Below are 21,022 nucleotides of genomic sequence, written 5' to 3' on the forward strand. Positions count from 1 at the left end.
CAGGCTGTAAATGTAATTTGGCAGGGGGAGTTAACAGTCTCAGTGTGGGTCTGGAAGAGGGTTTCCTGCTCGTAAGCCTGCCTGTCTACAAGTTGTTGAGTTAAGCAGAACGTGACAAAGGGGGTTGTCTGGTTGAATTTGTTAAATTTATCTGTGGACTATATTGATAAATGCCCACAGCAGGCTACATGATATGTAGCTTAAAGAGAATCAATAATTAAAATGTTTCAAAGACTTGAAGTGGATACACATCCACAACCAAATGGGGGACCCAGAAATGCAAAGTCAATATTATCAACCCCAAATATTGTAATAAGAATTGCATATCCCTATAATATGTAACACTGTACTATGTATGTAGTACATACTACATATAGTACTGCTATGTATGTGGTGTAATCAACCTGCTTGTAGAGCTATATCTCATCGCATTTCAAAATTATGGAAAAATTAGGCAGCTACCATTGGCCAAACCATTGTGCATGCATGTGTGTGTATGTGTGTGCGTAAATGTGTGAGAGAGGCATACTGTAGTTTCATAAGGAGATAAGAGACATGTGACCCTGCTCCAATACATGAATGCTGGGAAAATAATGTGTTTAGATAGAAAATTGGTCCATTATTTAAGTATGTGCTCTCCACACTCCTGCCCCTGTTATGTTGACCCTCCAACTGTCGAGAAACATGAGAGGCAGCCTATTCTCTCAACCCTGTCCTGCCCCTCTCATCTCAGACTTGCACTCAGTTTGAAACAAGTATTTGTTTATTTATCATTTTGGTGTATTGAACTCCAAACTATGACTGTAGAATAGTCCATGTAAAAACGACAGTCCTTTTGGAATTTAGTGGATAAAATGAGACACTCTCAGAAGACACATCAGCAGCATGCATCCACCCTGGAAGACCCTGGGTTTAGTTGCTTTGGACAAAGAAGCATCACCTCAGTCCAATAATCCTATTATAATTCATTAGAAACAAGTGTTACCACAGCCTAAAAAATGGCTTCCTCCCTGATGCATGAATTACAGTCCTCTTTGATAATTATAATATTTTAATGTGTTTCAAGCTTATTGTATCCTCCAATTCAGTGAATCAATGCAGTCGCTTTTAATCCGCCAGTCAACAGACCGAGCACCATACATTGGTGGTTTTGCAACAATGTGGCCTTTTTTCTCTGGAACAAAAGAATATCTGGCTTTTAGCGCTCTAAAAGCCCTGAATTTAAATACCCTGACGGCCGATTTGTGCTGTAAGTCTTTTATGGTCAAGGCTGTGAAAAAGGGAGCTTGCCAAAGCGTGCGGTCATGTCTACATTGTACTTCATAGGAAAGACTTGCTTTCTTCCATTTTGTCCAAACAGCAGCTGAAATAAAAGGTGGAATTGAACAGGCAGAGGGATGGAGTGGGAGCTAAGAGCTTCAAAACTTTGTGATAAAGAAAAGTGCTGCAAGGAAACAAGATTTTGGCTTCTATCTATCAGTCAGAAAGCATTGTACTGTATGTACTCATGAAAAGATGTCAAAATTTAGAATCAGCCCAGTCTAAAGAATTGTAATACTGTCTTTCTGAAACTCACCAATGCATCATCGAATAGAGATGTCCAAACGTTACAGTCCAGTGAAAGGGGCAGTTAAGAATCATAAAGACCCAAGATGGAAGAAACAGCACATGCCATATTCACTTGGACTCAATCAGTTCAGGGCTCGAACGAAAATTGGCATGGACAAAGGGCTATCTTTGTCATTGTCAGGGTAACAGTATGATTTCTTTAAAACATCATGGTTTGAAAGTTGACTGTCATGAAATGGTCCAATGCCTGGATATATATTGCCTTCTAGGACTTGGAGAACAGAATTCTACTGTGGAACACCAAGACTATTGTAGCATAGAGACAAATTTAATCACTTACAGCAACGCCCATTTAAGTGCCCGTGGTTACTGCAGTGTAGATGTTATGCAATGAGTAGGGACCAATTATGTTTCAATTAAAATTTTTACATAATGCTTTCAAGTATCACGTCTGATACTGTAAGCTATAAATATTTCTAAAGGTGTGATTAATGATGTCGACATTTTACGATTTCCCTTAAATGTAAACCCTTATTTATCCGCATATACTTGCACATGTCAAATTACTGTCTTATTCCTGTAACTTGAGCCATATTACCAGTTTTTGTTTGTAAAAGTATGCACATGTAAAAGCAGCACATGCTTACAGATAAGCGTCTAGCATACAGTGCACGACTTAGTATTGCATTGCACAAGTCCTGGTAAAGCTAAATCATGTGTTAGAGTTGGTCGGAAGATATGGACACGTCATTGTGATTGAACTGCAGGGTCTGGCAATGTAGGTGTGTCTCAGCTGCCCGCAGTCACATTCTGTAATTCTACTAGGAAGAGCGAGGGATAGTGTTAACGGGAGAGGGATAGTGTTAACGGGAGAGGGATAGTGTTAACGGGAGAGGGATAGTGTTAACGGGAGAGGGGTGCCGTGGTGCAGTTGATGAAAGAGTAAAGGGAGCGGCCGGAGGGGGGATCAAGGGCGAGAAAATGAAATGGCTTTTGACCTTGTCAGACTCTAAAGACTGACACCCGGCCACAGAAGTGCAAAGTAGTCGGGCACCTGAGGGACTCTTGGTGAACGGGTTTGGGGGGACGGATGTGTGAACAGGCGTCTCCTACTTTAACCTCGTTGTCTCATTACCAGGCAGGTGGGTACAATCACGCATTCTTGGAAGTGTAGAAGTGAAATAACTTCAGCAAGACATTATGAGTGGATATCAGGTGATGAAATGACTTTTCCTCTGGTGTGCCGATGACTCTCTTTATGCATTACATTTTTACTTAAGATGACAAGTAATGGGCTCTGTAAATTGGGTGAAGCTGGTGTTATGCCCTAAAAAGAAGCCTTGGAATTAATCTTCTCCCCTAATACAATTTCCCCCAGCCTGAGCCTTTACGAGATATGCAAATGTCAAATTAATAATTCGTCTATTTAGCATTTCAAGGCTCCGACGCCTGCCACGTTGTTAATAAGGAGCAAAGAGATGATAAGGAAAATAGGTTGTCGCCCTGCCATTCACCTTGCTTTGAGCTTCCGGTTAGGGAAGAATAGATTCAGGTCCCAGACCTTAGGCAACTCTGGACATGCCCTTGAGGGACATACCTTTTCAAATAACCTTCTGCTTTATAGTCAAGATGTAACTGGTCGTTCACTTCTGCCTCAAAACATGTTGAAGACAACCAAATGGTAATATTTACTCTAATTTGTTGCTGGAAATGCCTCAAGATGCCTTGTGCAGTAGTTCACAGCCACAGTAGGAGGCATGGGTCTCAGTCCAGGTGTAGGTGCCTCTGGTCCTGCAGATAATGATGAAGTATTCTATATAATTGGTGTTAGGTTGGATAGGAGACAAGCCTTTTCATCCCCAAGTGTGTGTCAAAACACATGTGACAATGAGTGGGTGCTTAGGTTCATCTCAGACAGTCTAGGGAGAAGACACATCTTTCCAAAGAAATAAAAGCAAGAGTCATTAATTCATGCTTGAGTGGCACATACAGCAGATGGATGTTTCGATTTGTTTTGATCTGAAGTGTTTGAGATTTAATTAATTCCCTCCACAATAAAGGGCACACATACACACATTTTGGCTTTTCTGATTTGTCTGAAATGGGAAGGTTTTTGTGAGGGTCATATTTGTCCTGTTATGCATAGACTATGCTGTGGGGGAAGCAAGGTTACCTCACATCAGGATTTTCCTTATCTCACATGTGTTGGCAAGGGATTTGCAGTATCAAAAGCAAAGCCATTTTGTATTGCCACATGAGGTCACCTTGTCATTGATCCACATGTGCTTCAAATTTGTGAAATGGATATTCCTTGGTCAAAATGTAGATTCGGCCTCCCTAAGACCATCCATTATTAATAAATAATAGTAAGATATGGATGTCATTCACCATCTGTATGACCCCTGATCTCACAAAGGCAGCAAATTGCAGTGGACTCAAGGATGTAAGGACAGCTTAGAAACGTAATCTTGCTTCTAATTACTGGTAATTCCCGTGAGCTTCTGTCATTCAATCACTTAAAAAGACTGTTGTTGTTTCCTTTCCTATAATCTTTGATTATATATAAAGGTCAGTTTCCTCCCTGTAAGCTTCTTACATATAATTGGAGCTGGATGATAGCTTGAGAGGCCTCATCTTTATTGTCTGGACTCAGACTGTTGTTTCTTTACCCTGGCACTGCACATTCTTTGTGAAAGTCACTCTGGTCTAACCCTGTTACTCTAGTCTAACCCTGTTACTCTGGTCTAACCCTGCTACTCTAGTCTAACCCTGTTACTCTGGTCTAACCCTGCTACTCTGGTCTAACCCTGTTACTCTGGTCTAACCCTGCTACTCTGGTCTAACCCTGTTACTCTGGTCTAACCCTGTTACTCTGGTCTAACCCTCTACTCTGGTCTAACCCTGTTACTCTGGTCTAACCCTGCTACTCTGGTCTAACCCTGCTATCCTGCTCTAACCCTGCTACTCTAGTCTAACCCTGCTACTCTAGTCTAACCCTGTTACTCTGGTCTAACCCCGCTACTCTAGTCTAACCCTGCTACTCTGGTCTAACCCTGCTACTCTAGTCTAACCCTGTTACTCTGGTCTAACCCTGCTACTCTAGTCTAACCCTGCTACTCTAGTCTAACCCTGCTACTCTGGTCTAACCCTGCTACTCTAGTCTAACCCTGCTACTCTAGTCTAACCCTGCTACTCTAGTCTAACCCTGCTACTCTGGTCTAACCCTGCTACTCTAGTCTAACCCTGCTACTCTAGTCTAACCCTGTTACTCTAGTCTAACCCTGTTACTCTGGTCTAACCCTGCTACTCTGGTCTAACCCTGCTACTCTAGTCTAACCCTGCTACTCTAGTCTAACCCTGTTACTCTGGTCTAACCCTGCTACTCTAGTCTAACCCTGCTACTCTAGTCTAACCCTGCTACTCTAGTCTAACCCTGCTACTCTGGTCTAACCCTGCTACTCTAGTCTAACCCTGCTACTCTAGTCTAACCCTGCTACTCTGGTCTAACCCTGCTACTCTAGTCTAACCCTGCTACTCTGGTATAACCCTGCTACTCTAGTCTAACCCTGTTACTCTGGTATAACCCCCTTCCCTTGTAGCCTTTGTTTCCATTTGGCTGAGTCATTCTTTCTCAATTCATATCAGTAAAGTAATTGAGTCAGTTTTCTACATGGCCTACCTAGATGTGAAAATGTACATAAACATCTCAAAGGGTATTTGTGTATCATAGATATTGTACTGTGTATTTGATAGAATTGTCTGGAAAAATAAAATTCCTTAATTTATAATAACTAGCTGTTATACGGTATATCCAAGTATACAAAATATAAATTTTTAGATGTCAGTCATGGGTCTGCAACTTAATCTACAGAGACAGTGGCATTGAAATATGAAAGATTGAATTGGATTGTGTTTGTATCAACTACATTAGTGTTCCTGAAGTCAAGACTGTTACCGATTTTCAGTTACCAGAATAATAAAATGATACTTTCAGTTAATTTATATCTGTGACTGGGTCAGTGATCTACTCAATAGTCCCCCTTTTTTTTACTCCCCAAAACAATCTTAACCCTAACCCTCTCTTTTTTTCTTCTTCTATCCACCGATATTAATATTGTCATCAACTGTGATCCTGGCCTGGTTTTAACCCATATAAAGATATTTAAATCTATACCTTGCTTGACTGAATCTTTTGCACAATTCATTTACAATTAGTTCCACATGCCTCCACAGGCTTCGTGTTTTGCTAGCATACATAATCAGGTGATTCATTCTGGCTGCAGTGTGGACACTGCCTCACTGGTTGCAGTGTGGACACTGCCTCACTGGTTGCAGTGTGGACACTGCCTCACTGGTTGCAGTGTGGACACTGCCTCACTGGTTGCAGTGTGGACACTGGCTCACTGGTTGCAGTGTGGACACTGACTCACTGGTTGGGCTATGCCGCAGGCAGCACAGTGTGAATTTCAAACAGCTTGTTGTCCTGAGTCAACTCTGGTTAAATTACAACTGTCTAAGTCAACAGGCAAAAGGCAAGGATTGAGAGCAATTAAAACAACACCTAGCATACCAGGCTGTTTAAACAGAGGGAACATATGGAGTCCTGGTTATTGTGCAGCGTGACCCCTCCACTGCAGTGCAGGAGCTTCATGGAGCTCTTTGACTTGGCTTCCATCGCTCCTGTTCTTGGGAAAGCGGCACATTTTTGATCCAACTCAAGAAGGAATGTGCCTCACAGCATGAGTTGGCTCACGTACACTTCTTGCAACACACATTTTTTATGAAGCACTTATAAGAAATTGTTTTTTCAACCCTCCGCATTGGAGGAGATAAATTCTAAATGGGTAAATAGTGTCTTTGCTTCAGCAGTTTTATATAACATTCAAGAGTCTGCACATTCAAAGTACTATAAATCAAGAACTGTTTGGGGAGAATGTCAGAGGATGTTTGTTTTTTGTATTCATGGATGTGCTGGAATGAAATTGCATCTTGAACCTTTCAATGTTTGTCAAATTTTTGAAGGTGACCATAGTTTGGAAGCCTCTGGAAAATGTGATTTAGTTTCCCACAGCATCTAGCACAGTGAGCTTCACTTCACAAACATCCGTCCTCAACAACAAGTTTTTATGGAAATTGGGTTATTTTTCAGAGACTGTAGGAGCAGTCTTTCTCTTTTGCCTTTGCATTTCCTGTCATTTGACATATTCAGTCATAATGTAGCTGTGAGATATTTAGGGTTGATTGAAGGCTTGTTTTAAAAGACAACTTATTATTGGACAATGGCACGGAATCCCATTCCTATGGAATGCCACTAAGATGAGGCACGACTATGTCATTCTACTGCTTCTCCGTTGGGGCTGCACTAACCCTCCAACAGCATTTGTGGCCGGGGTACGTTGTGGTATTTTCTGCACCGGGGGTCACCTCTTTCTCAACTAATTACTGCTCATTTTACCGTTAAATGCCTCTCCACAATCTGCAGGCCAGCTAAGAGAGTGGGACGTTTCTCAGTTCAGTGGGAGGAAGACTTGAAATGCCAGTCGTGATTAAAGTTAATATCACCCTGCTGCACCATGCTATGGACTTCTTGCACTTGTGCAGACGATAAGCTGCATCTTAATTATTCATTGTAAGATTAAGGGATGTTTTCTTGTTTTCTCATGTTGGGGTGGTGGTGTGTGTGTGTGTGTGTGTGTGTGTGTGTGTGTGTGTTCTGTGATTCTGTAGTATCAAAGTCCCTATCTTACATAGTGGCATAAAAAGCAGATGTGTTGTTGAGATGCAGTGGGGCCCTGTAGGCAAGCGTGTGACTTATAGGCACTCCAGACAACTGCCTGCTTCCAACGTAGATTCTTTTTATGCACATGCAAATTTTGTGAAAACAGCAATGTACTTAGCCCTCAGTACAACCCTGCAACATGAATTTTTGACAGACAATTTTACTCTGTTAATTAAGTATTTTTTATTGGTTCCAAGTCCACCTTTGTTCTGAGTTTCACTTAAAGAAAGTTTTCCTCACAATTGAACAAAAGCTTACATATTCATAATTAAATGCTTTGTTTATGTACATAATGGTTTTTGTATGGTAAATGTGCAAGTGGAATTCTGTAATACTTGAATAAACTGGATAATATTATGTTGATGAAATATATTTTGCTCAAATACTGTAGATTTAACCAATGGATTTGAAGGAGGGGCTGGTAATTTGAGAAATGACCAATCTCAGTCTCAGGTTAGAACCAGAAACATGTTCTTATATGCAGTTGCAGTTTTTTTTTTTACTTGTGCCATATTAACATCTCCGGCAAGGCAATAAGGTCATCAGTATAACATTTTTATTCTATCAATGTAATCATATTCCTATTCAAAGTACAACAGTGGAGCATTTCATGTATATTGTATGAGAATAATATTTCAAGTATGTCTTTTAGAGCTATGGTATCCTCTTTCTAATCTAAATTATATTTCCTTCTCTCCTGCCAAGGAAAATTGTATATTAAAGCAGCAACAATAGGAAAATGCTTGTTCAATGAAGAAAGGAGGCTGCTTGAGTTAAGAGTTTCTTTTGACTGTGGTGGCAAAATGACAATAGCTCTCCATTCACTCTCTCAGCTCCCTTGTATTTCTGTATAATATGTGGTAAGTGATTACCATTATGTAGTGAATGCCAACCTCAACTGTGCCCATATTAGTTATTGGATAATTAACCAGCTCAAGTGTGACCAAGACAAGATCCCCTTTAGTGTAGTTGTCATAACTAGTTTGCGTCCGCTTGGGTGATTTTATAAGGAGCCCTTACTGTGCCAAGACTTTGTTTTGAGAGTAGCCACTGAGACAAAGGTCATGATATGCCTGCTTACTGCCAGCGTGAAGCGAATGACTAACCACACACCCAAGCCTCTCTCCTGGCCCCCTTAGCTTTGAAATGGATCTCCAGTGAGCACCTCAGGGCCTTGTTATCTTCCACTGGATCCTGCCTTCTAAATACGTAGTGGGAGCAGGCTGTATATGCTGGCTCGGTCCTGCCTAAAGGATCAAACTCTCTGACAAGGTCACCATCCGTGTGAAGTATGAGGAAAGGTGACCTTTTGAATCAATTATTCTTTTTTTTTTCCTTCTGCCATGGCTGTGCAGTTTTTATTTTCGCCAGTTTAGCAGCAAGTGGCACTAAGGAGCTCTGAAGGTCACTAGCTCCTGGGGAGGCTGGAAAAGTGTTTGTGCATGCTTCTGGATCTTTCTGACTGTGTGTGTATAAGTGTGTTTGTGTGACTATTACACAGTTTTGTTTCAAGTTTAGCCGCCTTCAGATGCCCAAACAAAACAAATATGATGCTCCGTGGAGGAGAGATGACCTCATCCACCAAACGCTGAGCAGAATGGGATAAAGCTGCTTTGGGTTTATTTGTGTGAAAGCTAGACCTCCAGCCATGCCATCATTACGCTTCTCCACTAAAATAAACTTGAAAATGACTGCTGCTCCAAAGCTCAGCAGGATTCTTCCATAATTAAGTTGTTCTGGTCATCCGCCCCTTGTTGCAAATTCATCAGAGGCCACTTACCATGTGTCTTTGATTGTTATTAGGGTCTGTTGATATTTTCATTGATAACAAATATGCAATATCAAAAGAAATACTTTATTTTAATGATTATGAACTTTGGTCACTAGTGTTTTAAGAAACGTCATTGGTGATGTGCAATTGAATCCTCAATTTTCGTTTTAGTGACTAGTTTATTTAAAGCTCTGTGGACCGATAACAAAAGAGTCGTTTTTTTAGGGGGGGAAAAACTCTTTTAACTCACATTTTTCTGTCTTTGAAAAGGAGGCAGCACTGTCTAATTCATTTTATTCCAGAGAGTTTGAGAGAGAGGGTAATGAGCTCATCAGATCTAATGAGAGAAGCACAAAGATCCACCTCCTCAAACAAAACCAGCCCTGCTAACGGAGCAACGTGCTGCCCTAATTACAGCCTGAGGGCATGAGGGCAATGGAATATGACTGACTGCACTGTCTTCACAAGCAGCGTCATTAGGGTACGCATTTGATCATCCTTTATAGGCGTATTGTTACTCTCCTACGGTTTGGGAGAGCAGGGATATCACTGCATTCAAGAGTGGACATGAGGGCTATTTGGCTTGGACCCTAGGTTGGGACCACCTGGAAAGAATATTTTCACTCTCTAGCTCAGAGAGATGCAGCATGGCTCCTCACTCAGATAGCACTGAACATCCATTTTGTCTACTCCCTTGCCAACAGGTTTACAACAGTAACTCTGACAGTATTATTCTGTAATATTATTTGTAGCTGACTTTGAAAACTTGTCCGCAATGCATTAATCAGCTACTGTAATCGAGAGGTTATTGTTGAGACATACTTAAGCAATGTTATTTTGTGCACTGTATTTTCACTGTGGTATTACTGTCGTGTTTTCATAGTGTTGTAGTATTAATGTGCCTGGTAGTGGAGACATAGGTACTTCAGGTCTGTCAGGACCTTTACTCAAACCACTGACACACAGCAGCTTTCTGACCCTGGACCTTTTACTGTACTAAAACATTTTAATTAATGTGTGCCTCATGATCAAACTTATAAACTTTGCATAAGAATATGAAGCCACTGTTACATAAGACTAGCATTCTGTTTGTGCGTCACCATCCTTCCCAGTCCCACTTTCACATGACTCAGTGTAACATCATGTACCATTTCAGGTTCACATCTACTCTGAATGCTTACACAAGTGCACATCTGGACTAAACTGCAGTGTGATAGTGTGTTCAGCATTACTCTCACTAAGCAGTTTAATTCCACTCAGAAAAAGCTTTTATCATACTGTAATGAGACTTGCATACTGTATTTCCCCAAGCCATATGCTCACGAGTATTAATACACAGTAAGTGCTTGTTGAGACTGTGCAGTCAGCTGTGAGGTGAAGATCTAGGCTGCATCAGAGCAGACTGGACTCTATGAGGTGAAGATCAGGAAGGAGTTGTAGACAACCCTCAACATGAGTTTAATAAAATAACAGCTGGAATCCAACACCTTGTGTCATCTACCAGCATCTTTCTCTGGATTATGGCTTCAGCTTGCCCTGTGCGGCGTCGACTCACGTTTAAGCTAGGCCGTATCTTGAGCTAGCCTGTGCGGCGTCGACTCACGTTTAAGCTAGGCCGTATCTTGAGCTAGCCTGTGCGGCGTCGACTCACGTTTAAGCTAGGCCGTATCTTGAGCTAGCCTGTGCGGCGTCGACTCACGTTTAAGCTAGGCCGTATCTTGAGCTAGCCTGTGCGGCGTCGACTCACGTTTAAGCTAGGCCGTATCTTGAGCTAGCCTCAGTGACCCCACCCATGTGATTTACTCACTAATGACAAGCTGGTCACCTTCCCTTAGCCATTCACATGTCTAACATTTGAGGGAAATCAAAGATTTACTGGAGGATATGTAAAACAGTAACAGCTTTCCATTTTGTTTTAGCGTTCTCTATAAATGAACTTGTGGATATTCTATACTGTATGTATTTCATTCCAGTTCTAGTTTTGATCAAAGTGATCTGAATTTGGTACAATACCACTGAGATGGAACATCAGTACCATTCTAAAACCTGGTCAGTAAAATCTTTGTCATTATTTTTGGAAAGGTAATTTCTTTGCACAAATTTCTATAAACTGTCGTTAGTAATATATTCTTAGGCCTGGCTAAACCATTGCAAGGGATATTCATTTCCAGGCATTCTCCACAAATGAATTTGTCATTCCTACTTAGTACATATAGTATGAACATAATGCAAACGGTTGTGGGATATGCTATCAAAGTCATGCAAATGAAGTGCTAATCAACATAGTGGGGCACCTCCTCAGGATTAAACTGGGGAGCTGAGTAAGCAGGCTGCCCAGGCGTTGGCTTAGAGCACTTTAACACTTTGCAGGATAGATCCATCAGCTACCTCAGACGGATTTTCCTGGAGCTTACCGGTATTTAACCTGAGTATTCAGCTAGGATTGGCTGTGATATATTGTGACAGGTACAAGGGACTAGCTATCGCTGTACTTGCTATAAGACAAGCACCCGCCACTCCACCCTCCTCCCCATGTGGTTTCAGAAATGTTCTTGTTGTGCTCTTGTATAATTGTTTTTGGACAATTCAGCTCAGTTCATCAGTAGAGTAAGTCTAGCACAATTTGCACACCCTTTGCAACTGGTCTTCTTCCCATGATCCAATCCGCTTCACAGTTGGCTGTCATTGATTTCAACATGCAGCCATTGATCTGATTATTATTGGTGCTGGTCCAAGGGCTCCTCGCTTGCTTTTTTTCCCTGCCACATTCATTTTCTTTGAGAAAATTCTTCACTTCTGCTGCTTGCTGACTGAAGTGAAATACTGCATTCATGCTGTCTGCCTACAAGAGTACAAATATACCACTTAAAGATGTGCAGCAGTTGATGTGATATGCATGTCTCATATGACTGCTTATCTGTTGTTGAAGACACCCCTAGGCACAGCCTGTTTCTGTACCTATATGAGAAGATGACAACCTATAATTATGACTGGTGTTGTCTATTTCAAATGACCCATGGCTAATAATTAGATGTGTCCCATGCACGATTAAATAATCATCCAGGGTATTATGTCAAAAAGCTTATTTTGACCCCAGTAGCGAAGTGAAGGACTGCCAGTACTCATTATCATGCTAATACTGTGCTACAAAAACTGTCCTGGGAGCTTTACCATCAAGGGCTTAGGTTGTGATGTGCTCCCTTGATTAGGGTTTGGTATCAGTGATAATGCAGTTGGACATAGAGACTCTTACAATATCCGCCACAGACATGCTGCAGTGGTAGAGAGATGGTGAGAGTGAGGATGCAGTCTGGCAGCTCCACCCGGCTCTGGTCGTGTGTTGCACTAGCTGCTGTTGAAGGCTCCAGGATAAGCACTCCTTAAAGGGCCTCACCAGCTGAGTAGCAGGTTGAGCAATGTAGGTATTAGTGAATCTTAGCAATCTGATTATACGTACTGTGTATTAACACGGTATACTGTGATTATACACACTGTGTATTAACACAGTACACTTTAGCCCTCTCCAACAGCACAGGCACCTGTCCTAAGGTCTAATTGTGTGCATTTTCAGGTGAGGTCAACCTTACTTTTGATCAAACTTAAGGCACATGAACACAACAATGTGATGGTTGGATTCAATAGCTGTTTTCCAACTCAACGTATTTTGTTTTGTGTTACCCTGTCACCTTGTTGCTCCTCATTGATTTGATGATTATATTTGACCTTGGGGACATCTGCCTGTGTCTCTATGGAAAGAGAAACAATCCACAAATTATTAGCGATAGCTACATCTGTAGTTTTTATTCTAATAAAATTAACTGTCTACCATAACAATATAAATGTTGTTACTCGTTCCAGTCACATTATGTCACATGTAATTTGACCATTAAAACTGCTGACGCTCAAACGTGTACATAATCCAGCTTCACAAACATTCCATAAAGCAGTGTTGAAGGTCTGGGTTGTACGTTAACTTGAGAGACAGATTAATGAGGGGAGGTTAAACTGCTTAGCACTGAGGGAACTCTATAAGTTAACAACCGCAGTCACTATTTGACAGGGTTTCCCGAGAGGTTACAGGGATTCCTCAGGTGGACTTCATGTGCAGCAGGTAGCCTATGACAGGTCTCATACACATTTAATCATGCATTTTAAGTTCCAAGGTCTTGGATGTTCATGAAAGTTTGATGTGTGGGTTAATTTATAGGACTAATGGCTATCACTATCAGACCAGGATTATCAAGTAATGCTTTAGGCAAGCTTAACCAAACTCATCTTAATAACAGTACAGTGTGTGAAAGATGACTCGGCTAATGTTACAGATTATGAATAGATATACTATTGGTGGCCAAGCAGCGAAGCTGCGGAGCCACGTAAGTGTTTCTACCTTTTCTTATTATTACCCATCTTCTTCTGCCATTGGAGTCTATGGCAGCCCCTAAAACCTTATGTTAAAAAGTTGTGAAATGTGGCACACACATTAAGCACAGTCCCTTCTTTATTTACCCAAAGTTTCATGTCTCCAATTGGAGCACTTCAGCGCCACCAACTGGTCAAAGTTTGACTTTTGTTTACACACGTAACTTTTGAACCATGGCTGATTTTCAACAATGAACTACCGATGGATTCCGTGGACCAAGACGAGCTCAACACACTCTATGGCGTCAATTATACAGTTTTTCGCTACTCCTCCTTAATTTTTTGTCCAATCTTCCCCAGATTTTGCACACATCATCGTCAGAGCAACTCTCGCTGAAGATAGGCAAAGATTTCTGATTTTCAAAACCGTTTGTCCGGTACAGCCAATCAAAATTGGCAACAAAGCAACCAAACAGGAAGTTGGGTCGTATCTCAGCAACTCTTTGAGAAATCAACACCAAACTTAGTATGATGACTCTGAACCCTCTTCTGAGGATGTCCAAACAAATTGGGGTCATGTGATCACTGGGTGTGGCCGCAGAAAGCAAAAATGTGTTTTGGCCAATAACAGTTGATTTGTTTGCCTTTATTAAGTGATTCCTTTGTCTCATGATATCTTGGTACATCCCGTGTGTAACACATTGTGATAACAGCCGAATTGATGTGGCCGCCATTTTGAATTACTGAAAAAAGACTGTCCAGTCTTCACCAAATTTGGCAGAGATTATCTTCAGACCAAGCCTCACAAAAGCTATCACATTGTTTTTTGATTTTCGAAACCGTTTTCCCGGTACAGCCAATCAAAATGTGCCGTTCAGCCAGCAAACAGGAAGTTGGGTCATATCTCAGCAAATCTTTGATGGATTCACACCAAACTTGCTGCGTGCACTCAGAACCCTGTTCTGAGGATGTCTAAAACGTTTTCTGGGTCATTTGACTGCTTGGCCACCTCATTGCTGCCTTGCAGTTATATTTATTATTATTATTATTATTAATATTATTATTATACATATACATACCACAGATGAATAGCTGTTCACAAATCGAGGCATTCATTTTAAACAAACCGATGTGCTGGGTCTTCAATAAATAAAGCAGGAATCACTCTACCCCTGCATTTTGCAGCATACAACATAAAAATGGTATCATGTTAAAATCAATTCCTAATTACATTTTAAACGGAGGGAGGCTGGGGGCTTAGTCTTATAGGAAGGAAAATTAAATACTGTTTGTTTTTGTACGTTTAAGACCAGTACCTAGCTTTCATGTTACCACCAGCACTTGGGCTGTAATGGGGAAAAGCTGAATATTAGACATGGCACATACATCACGTTTGCCATCATCCATCTCTGATTGTGCCAATTACCCCCAACCTCCCTCTCAACTCTAATGTAGGGGAAGAAGGGAGGAAAGGAGGAAAATGATTTCATGTAAACTCTACACACCACAGATGAGCTCAGTATGAATTTGATTACCCTCTGGAAAATGGGCTTAATTCCTCCAGCACCTGGTCCCATTTTAAAGGTGCCATCATTTAGTATTAGTCATCTGACATCACCTGATTGATCCTGTGCACGTGTCTGAGCACATCCCCTAGGACCGAATTGGAAGTGTGAGCCACACACACTCACACTCACACACACCACATCCACACACACACACACCACATCCACACACACACACACACACCACACTCACACACACACACCACACTCACACACACACACACCACACACACACACACCACACACACTCACACACACCACACTCACACACACACCACATCCACACACACACACCACACACACACACACCACACTCACACACACACACCACATCCACACACACACACCACACGCACACACACCACACTCACAGACTTTAAGGAACAGACATGTTAGTGAACAAGATTCATATTCTACACGTTCTGCTCCGTCCAAGCCCAGCATTTCCCTAAATCATAAATATATGTAATGAAGTGCTGCTGTAACCTTGCAATGGATCCATGCATCCCTCCCCAGCCCATCTGTTCACAAAGCCTCTTCCCTTTGAAATATCTCTGAAGCAGCTCACACAGATGACTGAATATAGTAGCATTCAAATGTGTCAGGTGTCTATTATGCTGGCCTTATTTCTCAACAAACAAAAAAATCATTCCACAGTCATTTGTGGCATTAATAGCCAATCTAATACTTCTGATTCTATTTAAATTGTGTCACATGAAGGTTACATCTCAAGTTACACAAGATTACTTACAATTACTGAGATATGTCTATTTGACAATAGGCAGCACCATGGAGAATAGTATCATGGTCCTCTGGTAAATGGATATCCTACACCTTACATCATTGTGTATCCTCTGTAACTTGAGGAAATGGCACATAATGCAGTCGTGTGTGATCCTAATTGATACCATTTACAAGATTGTCGATTGTAGCAATTTTGTGTTCTCTGTGAAATCAACTGACATCACCATGGACTAGCATCCCTTGGAGTGTGTTGTTCTTGGATTGTGGCTGTAGTATGTTCACACGCCGTCAGGTCTCCTGTCTTGACCCTTCTCCTTCTTTTCTGTTTTCCCCAGGTAACCGATAGGATGGTGGTCGGGGAAGTGAGTGGGCACAGCTACTTGGTGGCGTGCTGGCAGCCCATATTGATTCTCATGCTAGGCACGGTACTGTCTGGATCCACCACAGGCTGCCCCTCTCGCTGCGAGTGCAATGCCCAGGAGCGCTCTGTCATGTGCCACCGTAGGAAACTCATGACTGTCCCTGAAGGGATACCCATAGAAACAAGGCTGCTGGACCTTAGCAAGAACCGCATCAAGACCATCGGCCCAGATGAGTTTACCAATTACCCAAACCTGGAAGAGTTGGAGCTCAATGAGAACACCATTTCGGCCATTGAGCCTGGAGCCTTCAACAACCTGTACGGCCTGCGAACATTGGGGCTGCGCAGTAACAAGCTCAAGCTCATCCAGCTGGGTGTGTTCACTGGCCTTAGCAACCTCACACAGCTGGACATCAGCGAGAACAAGATTGTCATCCTGCTGGATTACATGTTCCAAGACCTGTACAACCTCCAATCCCTGGAAGTGGGTGATAACGACTTGGTGTTCATCTCCCATAGGGCCTTTCACGGCCTCAGTGGCCTGGAGAACCTGACTCTGGAGAAGTGTAATCTGACATCCGTGCCCACAGAGGCTTTCACCCACCTCCACAGCTTGATCAACCTGAAGCTCCGCCACCTCAACATTAACGTCATCAGGGATTACTCCTTCAAAAGGCTCTACCGGCTCAAAGTATTGGAGATAGTCAATTGGCCCTACTTGGATACCATGACTTCCAATTGCCTCAATGGATTGAACCTGACCTCCCTGACCATTGCCAGTGGCAACTTGACCTCGATTCCTTATGTAGCTCTGCGGCACTTGGTCTACTTGCGCTTTCTCAATCTGTCCTATAACCCTATCCACACAATTGAGGGGAATAAGCTCCACGACCTTCTGAGACTCCAGGAGTTTCATCTGGTTGGAGGCAGGCTGGCAATGATTGAGCCCTACTCCTTCCGGGGCCTTAACTACCTGAAGATCCTAAATGTGTCGGGAAACACTCTGAGCACTCTGGAAGAGTCTGCGTTCCATTCGGTCGGCAACCTGGAGACCCTGGCACTGTATGACAACCCCCTGGCGTGTGACTGCCGCCTGCTCTGGGTGTTCCGCAGACGCTGGAGACTCAACTTTAACCGTCAGCAACCCACCTGTTCCTCCCCTGAGTTTGTCCAGGGGAAAGAGTTCAAGGACTTTCCAGATGTTCTGCAGCCCAACTACTTCACATGTCGCAAGTCCAGGATTAGGGATCGCAAAGCTCAACAGAAATTTGTAGATGAGGGAACCACCGTTCAGTTTGGCTGCCAGGCGGATGGAGATCCTGCTCCAGTGATCATGTGGCTTTCCCCGCAGAAGCAGGTAATCACAACCAAAACAATCGGAAGGCTCACAGTGTTTTCTGACGGTAACCTTGAGGTGCGCTACGCCCAAATCCAGGACAATGGTACATACGTGTGTATAGCAAGCAACGCAGGTGGCAATGATACATCCCTGGCTCACCTCCACGTTCACAGCTACTCACCTGACTGGCCACACCAGCCCAACAAGACATTCGCCTTCATCTCCAACCAGCCCAACGAAAACGGTGTCAATGGGACACGAGCCAACGCCCCTTTCCCCTTTGACATTAAGACCTTAATCATTGCCACAACCATGGGATTCATATCTTTCTTGGGTGTGGTCCTGTTCTGTCTGGTGTTGCTGTTCCTGTGGAGCCGTGGGAAGGGGAACACCAAGCACAACATAGAGATTGAGTACGTCCCACGCAAGTCAGATGCTGGCATGAGCAGCAATGGAGCAGATGCTCCCCGCAAGTTCAATATGAAGATGATTTAGAGGGGGCTTTGTGGTGGACAATTGTGATGTTGGGACAAAAAAAAAGGCTAATATGTCTACTTCTCCCTTACAAACCTGTGGAGCCTGGGAATCATAGAGTAATTTTTTTCTGGACTGAAGCACTTGAGAGGGATGGTCCTTTGCTTTTGTGATGCGCCCATGAGAACAATGAGAGCTCTGCAGATGCTCCAGATCATTGGCACATTCTCTGAGGACTTCAGCAAATTTTGTTGTAAACGGTTCATATTCCTGTGGATTTATATTGGGAAAAAAAATTGTATAAAAAAAAACCTATGAGAAACACTTGTATGTTCGTAACTAAAGGCAGAATGCAAAAGGCAGACCATAATTTTGGTTTTTGAAATATTTTTGCTTGTCATTTTTTGTTTATTTCTTGCTATCAAGGATAACGGAATTGTTGTTTTATCAAAGAGTAAAAAGTAGATTTGTATGGGTTGATGAGCACATTTAAATAACGATGTACTTCTAAGTACATGATGAAATGGATCCATGACAGTGGGTGTTGATAGAATGTAATTTCAGTAACATAGTGTCATAGTGTGTACGTAAGAGTATCCTGACATTAACCTGCTCTACCAAAGCTTTTGGTTCTGTAATAGCTGTTGTATTTTCTGGTCAAAACGCCATAATTTTAACTGTACTGTACATTGTGTCATTCAAGTATGAATTTTGTAACATGCATTCCTGCTTTTTCATGATCTCAGCAACATAACTGTAAAAGCATCAACAGATAGAAACAAACTAGACAGTAAACCATTATTTTGTCACTTGATCAAAATTAAGTTTAAAATGAATGGGGATGAAAGAGTGTTTTATGTCAAAAATGTTTACATCCAAGTACTGGTCCGTCTATAAACAAATCATTTATGGCGGAAAGAGCTTTGTGAGGACTATCTTCCATAGTTCAGTAAACCAATCAGTACATTATACTTATTCCTCCTTCTGTTCAGAGGATGAGTCATAAGACATTTTAAGGTAACACATGGGTTCTTTTCTGCACATGAGAACGACTGAGAGTGCAACCATCCAGTGCTCCTCATCCCATGAATGTGCATGTATACTTAGTATCTGTTTACCGTCCATCTTTTACACTGCATACCTAATGGTCTTATATAAGGGTTTTATGTTTGTGGGTAACACGATTATGGAAGATGGAAGTAGCTCTACTTTGTTTGGATAATGTGCTCAACAACCTGTAAAATGTTTATTTTTAATCTAACATTAGTGAGATTTGATCTTTTATTGCAACTGCAGATATTCTTTTTTCATCTTCCCTTGCAAACCATGCAAAAAGGTTCCAGAGAAGGATTCTTTTGCGGTTATGTGTCCAAACATTATGTGAAGAGTTTGAGCATAAAAGATACAAAATGTTCATTCACATTCATTCAGTACTGTACACCTTTATCTTTGCAAGTCTGTGTACAGACGGGCTTTGCGGGTGTGTTCAAGGATAACATTATGATGGACGACCAAAACAGTAATGGGTTGGATGTATGGATGGAATATGCAGATGGTGGAGGGACGCAGATGGTTTCACCCATGGAGCCATCTGAAGCAGGTTTGACGTAATCCGTTTTATAGAAAAGCCATTTGCTTGGGCTCATGGTTCTCTGTGGCTGAATGCTCTCCGTGTTCATTGTGGCTACTGTACTTAGCCTTCTTTTCTGGTCCTGTCAATTAATGGGAATATGTTGTTTCTTTTTTTATTTTGACCCAGGACTATGTTGTACATGTAGTCCAAGCCAACCTTTTATTAAAAAAAAGTTATAAAATATATTTAAAAACTACATTCAAATTGTTATGTGCAATAAAAGTAATATGCAGATTTTTTTTTATTAACATTTTATTGATGTTATATTGTTGAACATATGGTATGTTGTATTAAACAATCTATGGAGTTTTTTAAACACCTGATAGTCCCATCTTGATTAAATCAAAACACATGCAGTAACACTTTGAATGAAAGAAAATAACTATAATGATGTTGACTGCAGCCTTTTGCGTACTATATTGTTGCGAGGGGTTAGAGTTTGGGTTATAATTAGAGTTCAGGATACAGTTAGGCTTAGTGCACCCTTATGTGTTAAGAACTGTTGCCATAGGGTTAGGGTTATGGTCCAGACACTGGCTACCTTCTAAGTCAAACAATGACTCAGAGGTCTTCCCAAGCAGTAATGTATTTAGACTGACAGCTTTATAACAGGAAATCAGGGTTTCATTTTGTAGTATCTTGTTGCAAAATTCCATTTAAGGTTACTTGAAATTACCAGTGATAAGACTCGTTTTAGCTATGTAAAACACACTAGAACTCCATGTTGAATTTGGATTTCAGTGGTATTTTATATATTTGCTGCCTTGGCTGCCAAAGAACCCACTGGGACATGGTTTCTTCCCTCAAGCAGTATCAAAGTGTGCTCATTTATCTTCTCACTTGAAAATAGACAGGCAGAATAGAAGGCGAGCAAAGCTATATCTGAAGTCCCATGGCTCGTCGGAGTAATGGGGAATCCATTGTTTTCATTCCTCATGCATTGGAGATGCACTTGATTTGTAGATCAGGACGAACAGGCAGAGGGATTCTGACATCATCATGCAACAGTCTGTTCTCCTCAGCTGTGCAAGAACATACAGACATACCTACGGGTCCTCCATCTAGTACTGTATTCGTTATCATTCCTAAATGTAACTGAATTAGCAGGTGCTGCACAATAGTTAAAGTTGTTATAGTTAATGTTAACTATTGTGTTCAAAAGATACATGGAGATGAGGTACTTATGTGCACTGGACACAAATACTTCATATTACCTTTCTAACCTTTACATTGTTTGCTCACCTTGTATCTTGCGATGTTTGACATTTGCTTGCACAAAGCCAGCTTTCAAATATCATACTGTGTGCTTTGAAGGTCTGTTGAATGTACTCTGTGGCCTATTCAACTAGCAAAGACTCAGCATTGCAGTTCATGATCTCCTACTAAAAACAAATTCAATATCCATGTTCAAACCCCTCGACATGGCAT

The 21,022-nt window shown here is 41.7% G+C and overlaps 1 protein-coding gene across 2 annotated transcripts in view; it reads left to right on the top strand.

Moving 5' to 3' along the window:
• The window catches only part of lingo1a (leucine rich repeat and Ig domain containing 1a), a 112,641-nt gene extending 92,765 nt beyond the window's left edge, over nucleotides 1-19,876 (top strand). For both annotated transcript variants that reach the window (XM_084672884.1, XM_084672885.1), the window contains one exon: nucleotides 16,123-19,876. In XM_084672884.1, coding sequence (XP_084529010.1) covers nucleotides 16,135-17,982 — 1,848 coding nt within the window. In that variant the 5' untranslated portion in view covers nucleotides 16,123-16,134 and the 3' untranslated portion in view covers nucleotides 17,983-19,876. The remainder of the gene's footprint in view (nucleotides 1-16,122) is intronic.
• Nucleotides 19,877-21,022: the final 1,146 nt, after the last annotated feature.

The sequence above is a fragment of the Hypomesus nipponensis genome, chromosome 14 (assembly GCF_054491055.1).
Source record: "Hypomesus nipponensis isolate SF chromosome 14, ASM5449105v1, whole genome shotgun sequence".
Taxonomy (NCBI): Eukaryota; Metazoa; Chordata; class Actinopteri; order Osmeriformes; family Osmeridae; genus Hypomesus; species Hypomesus nipponensis.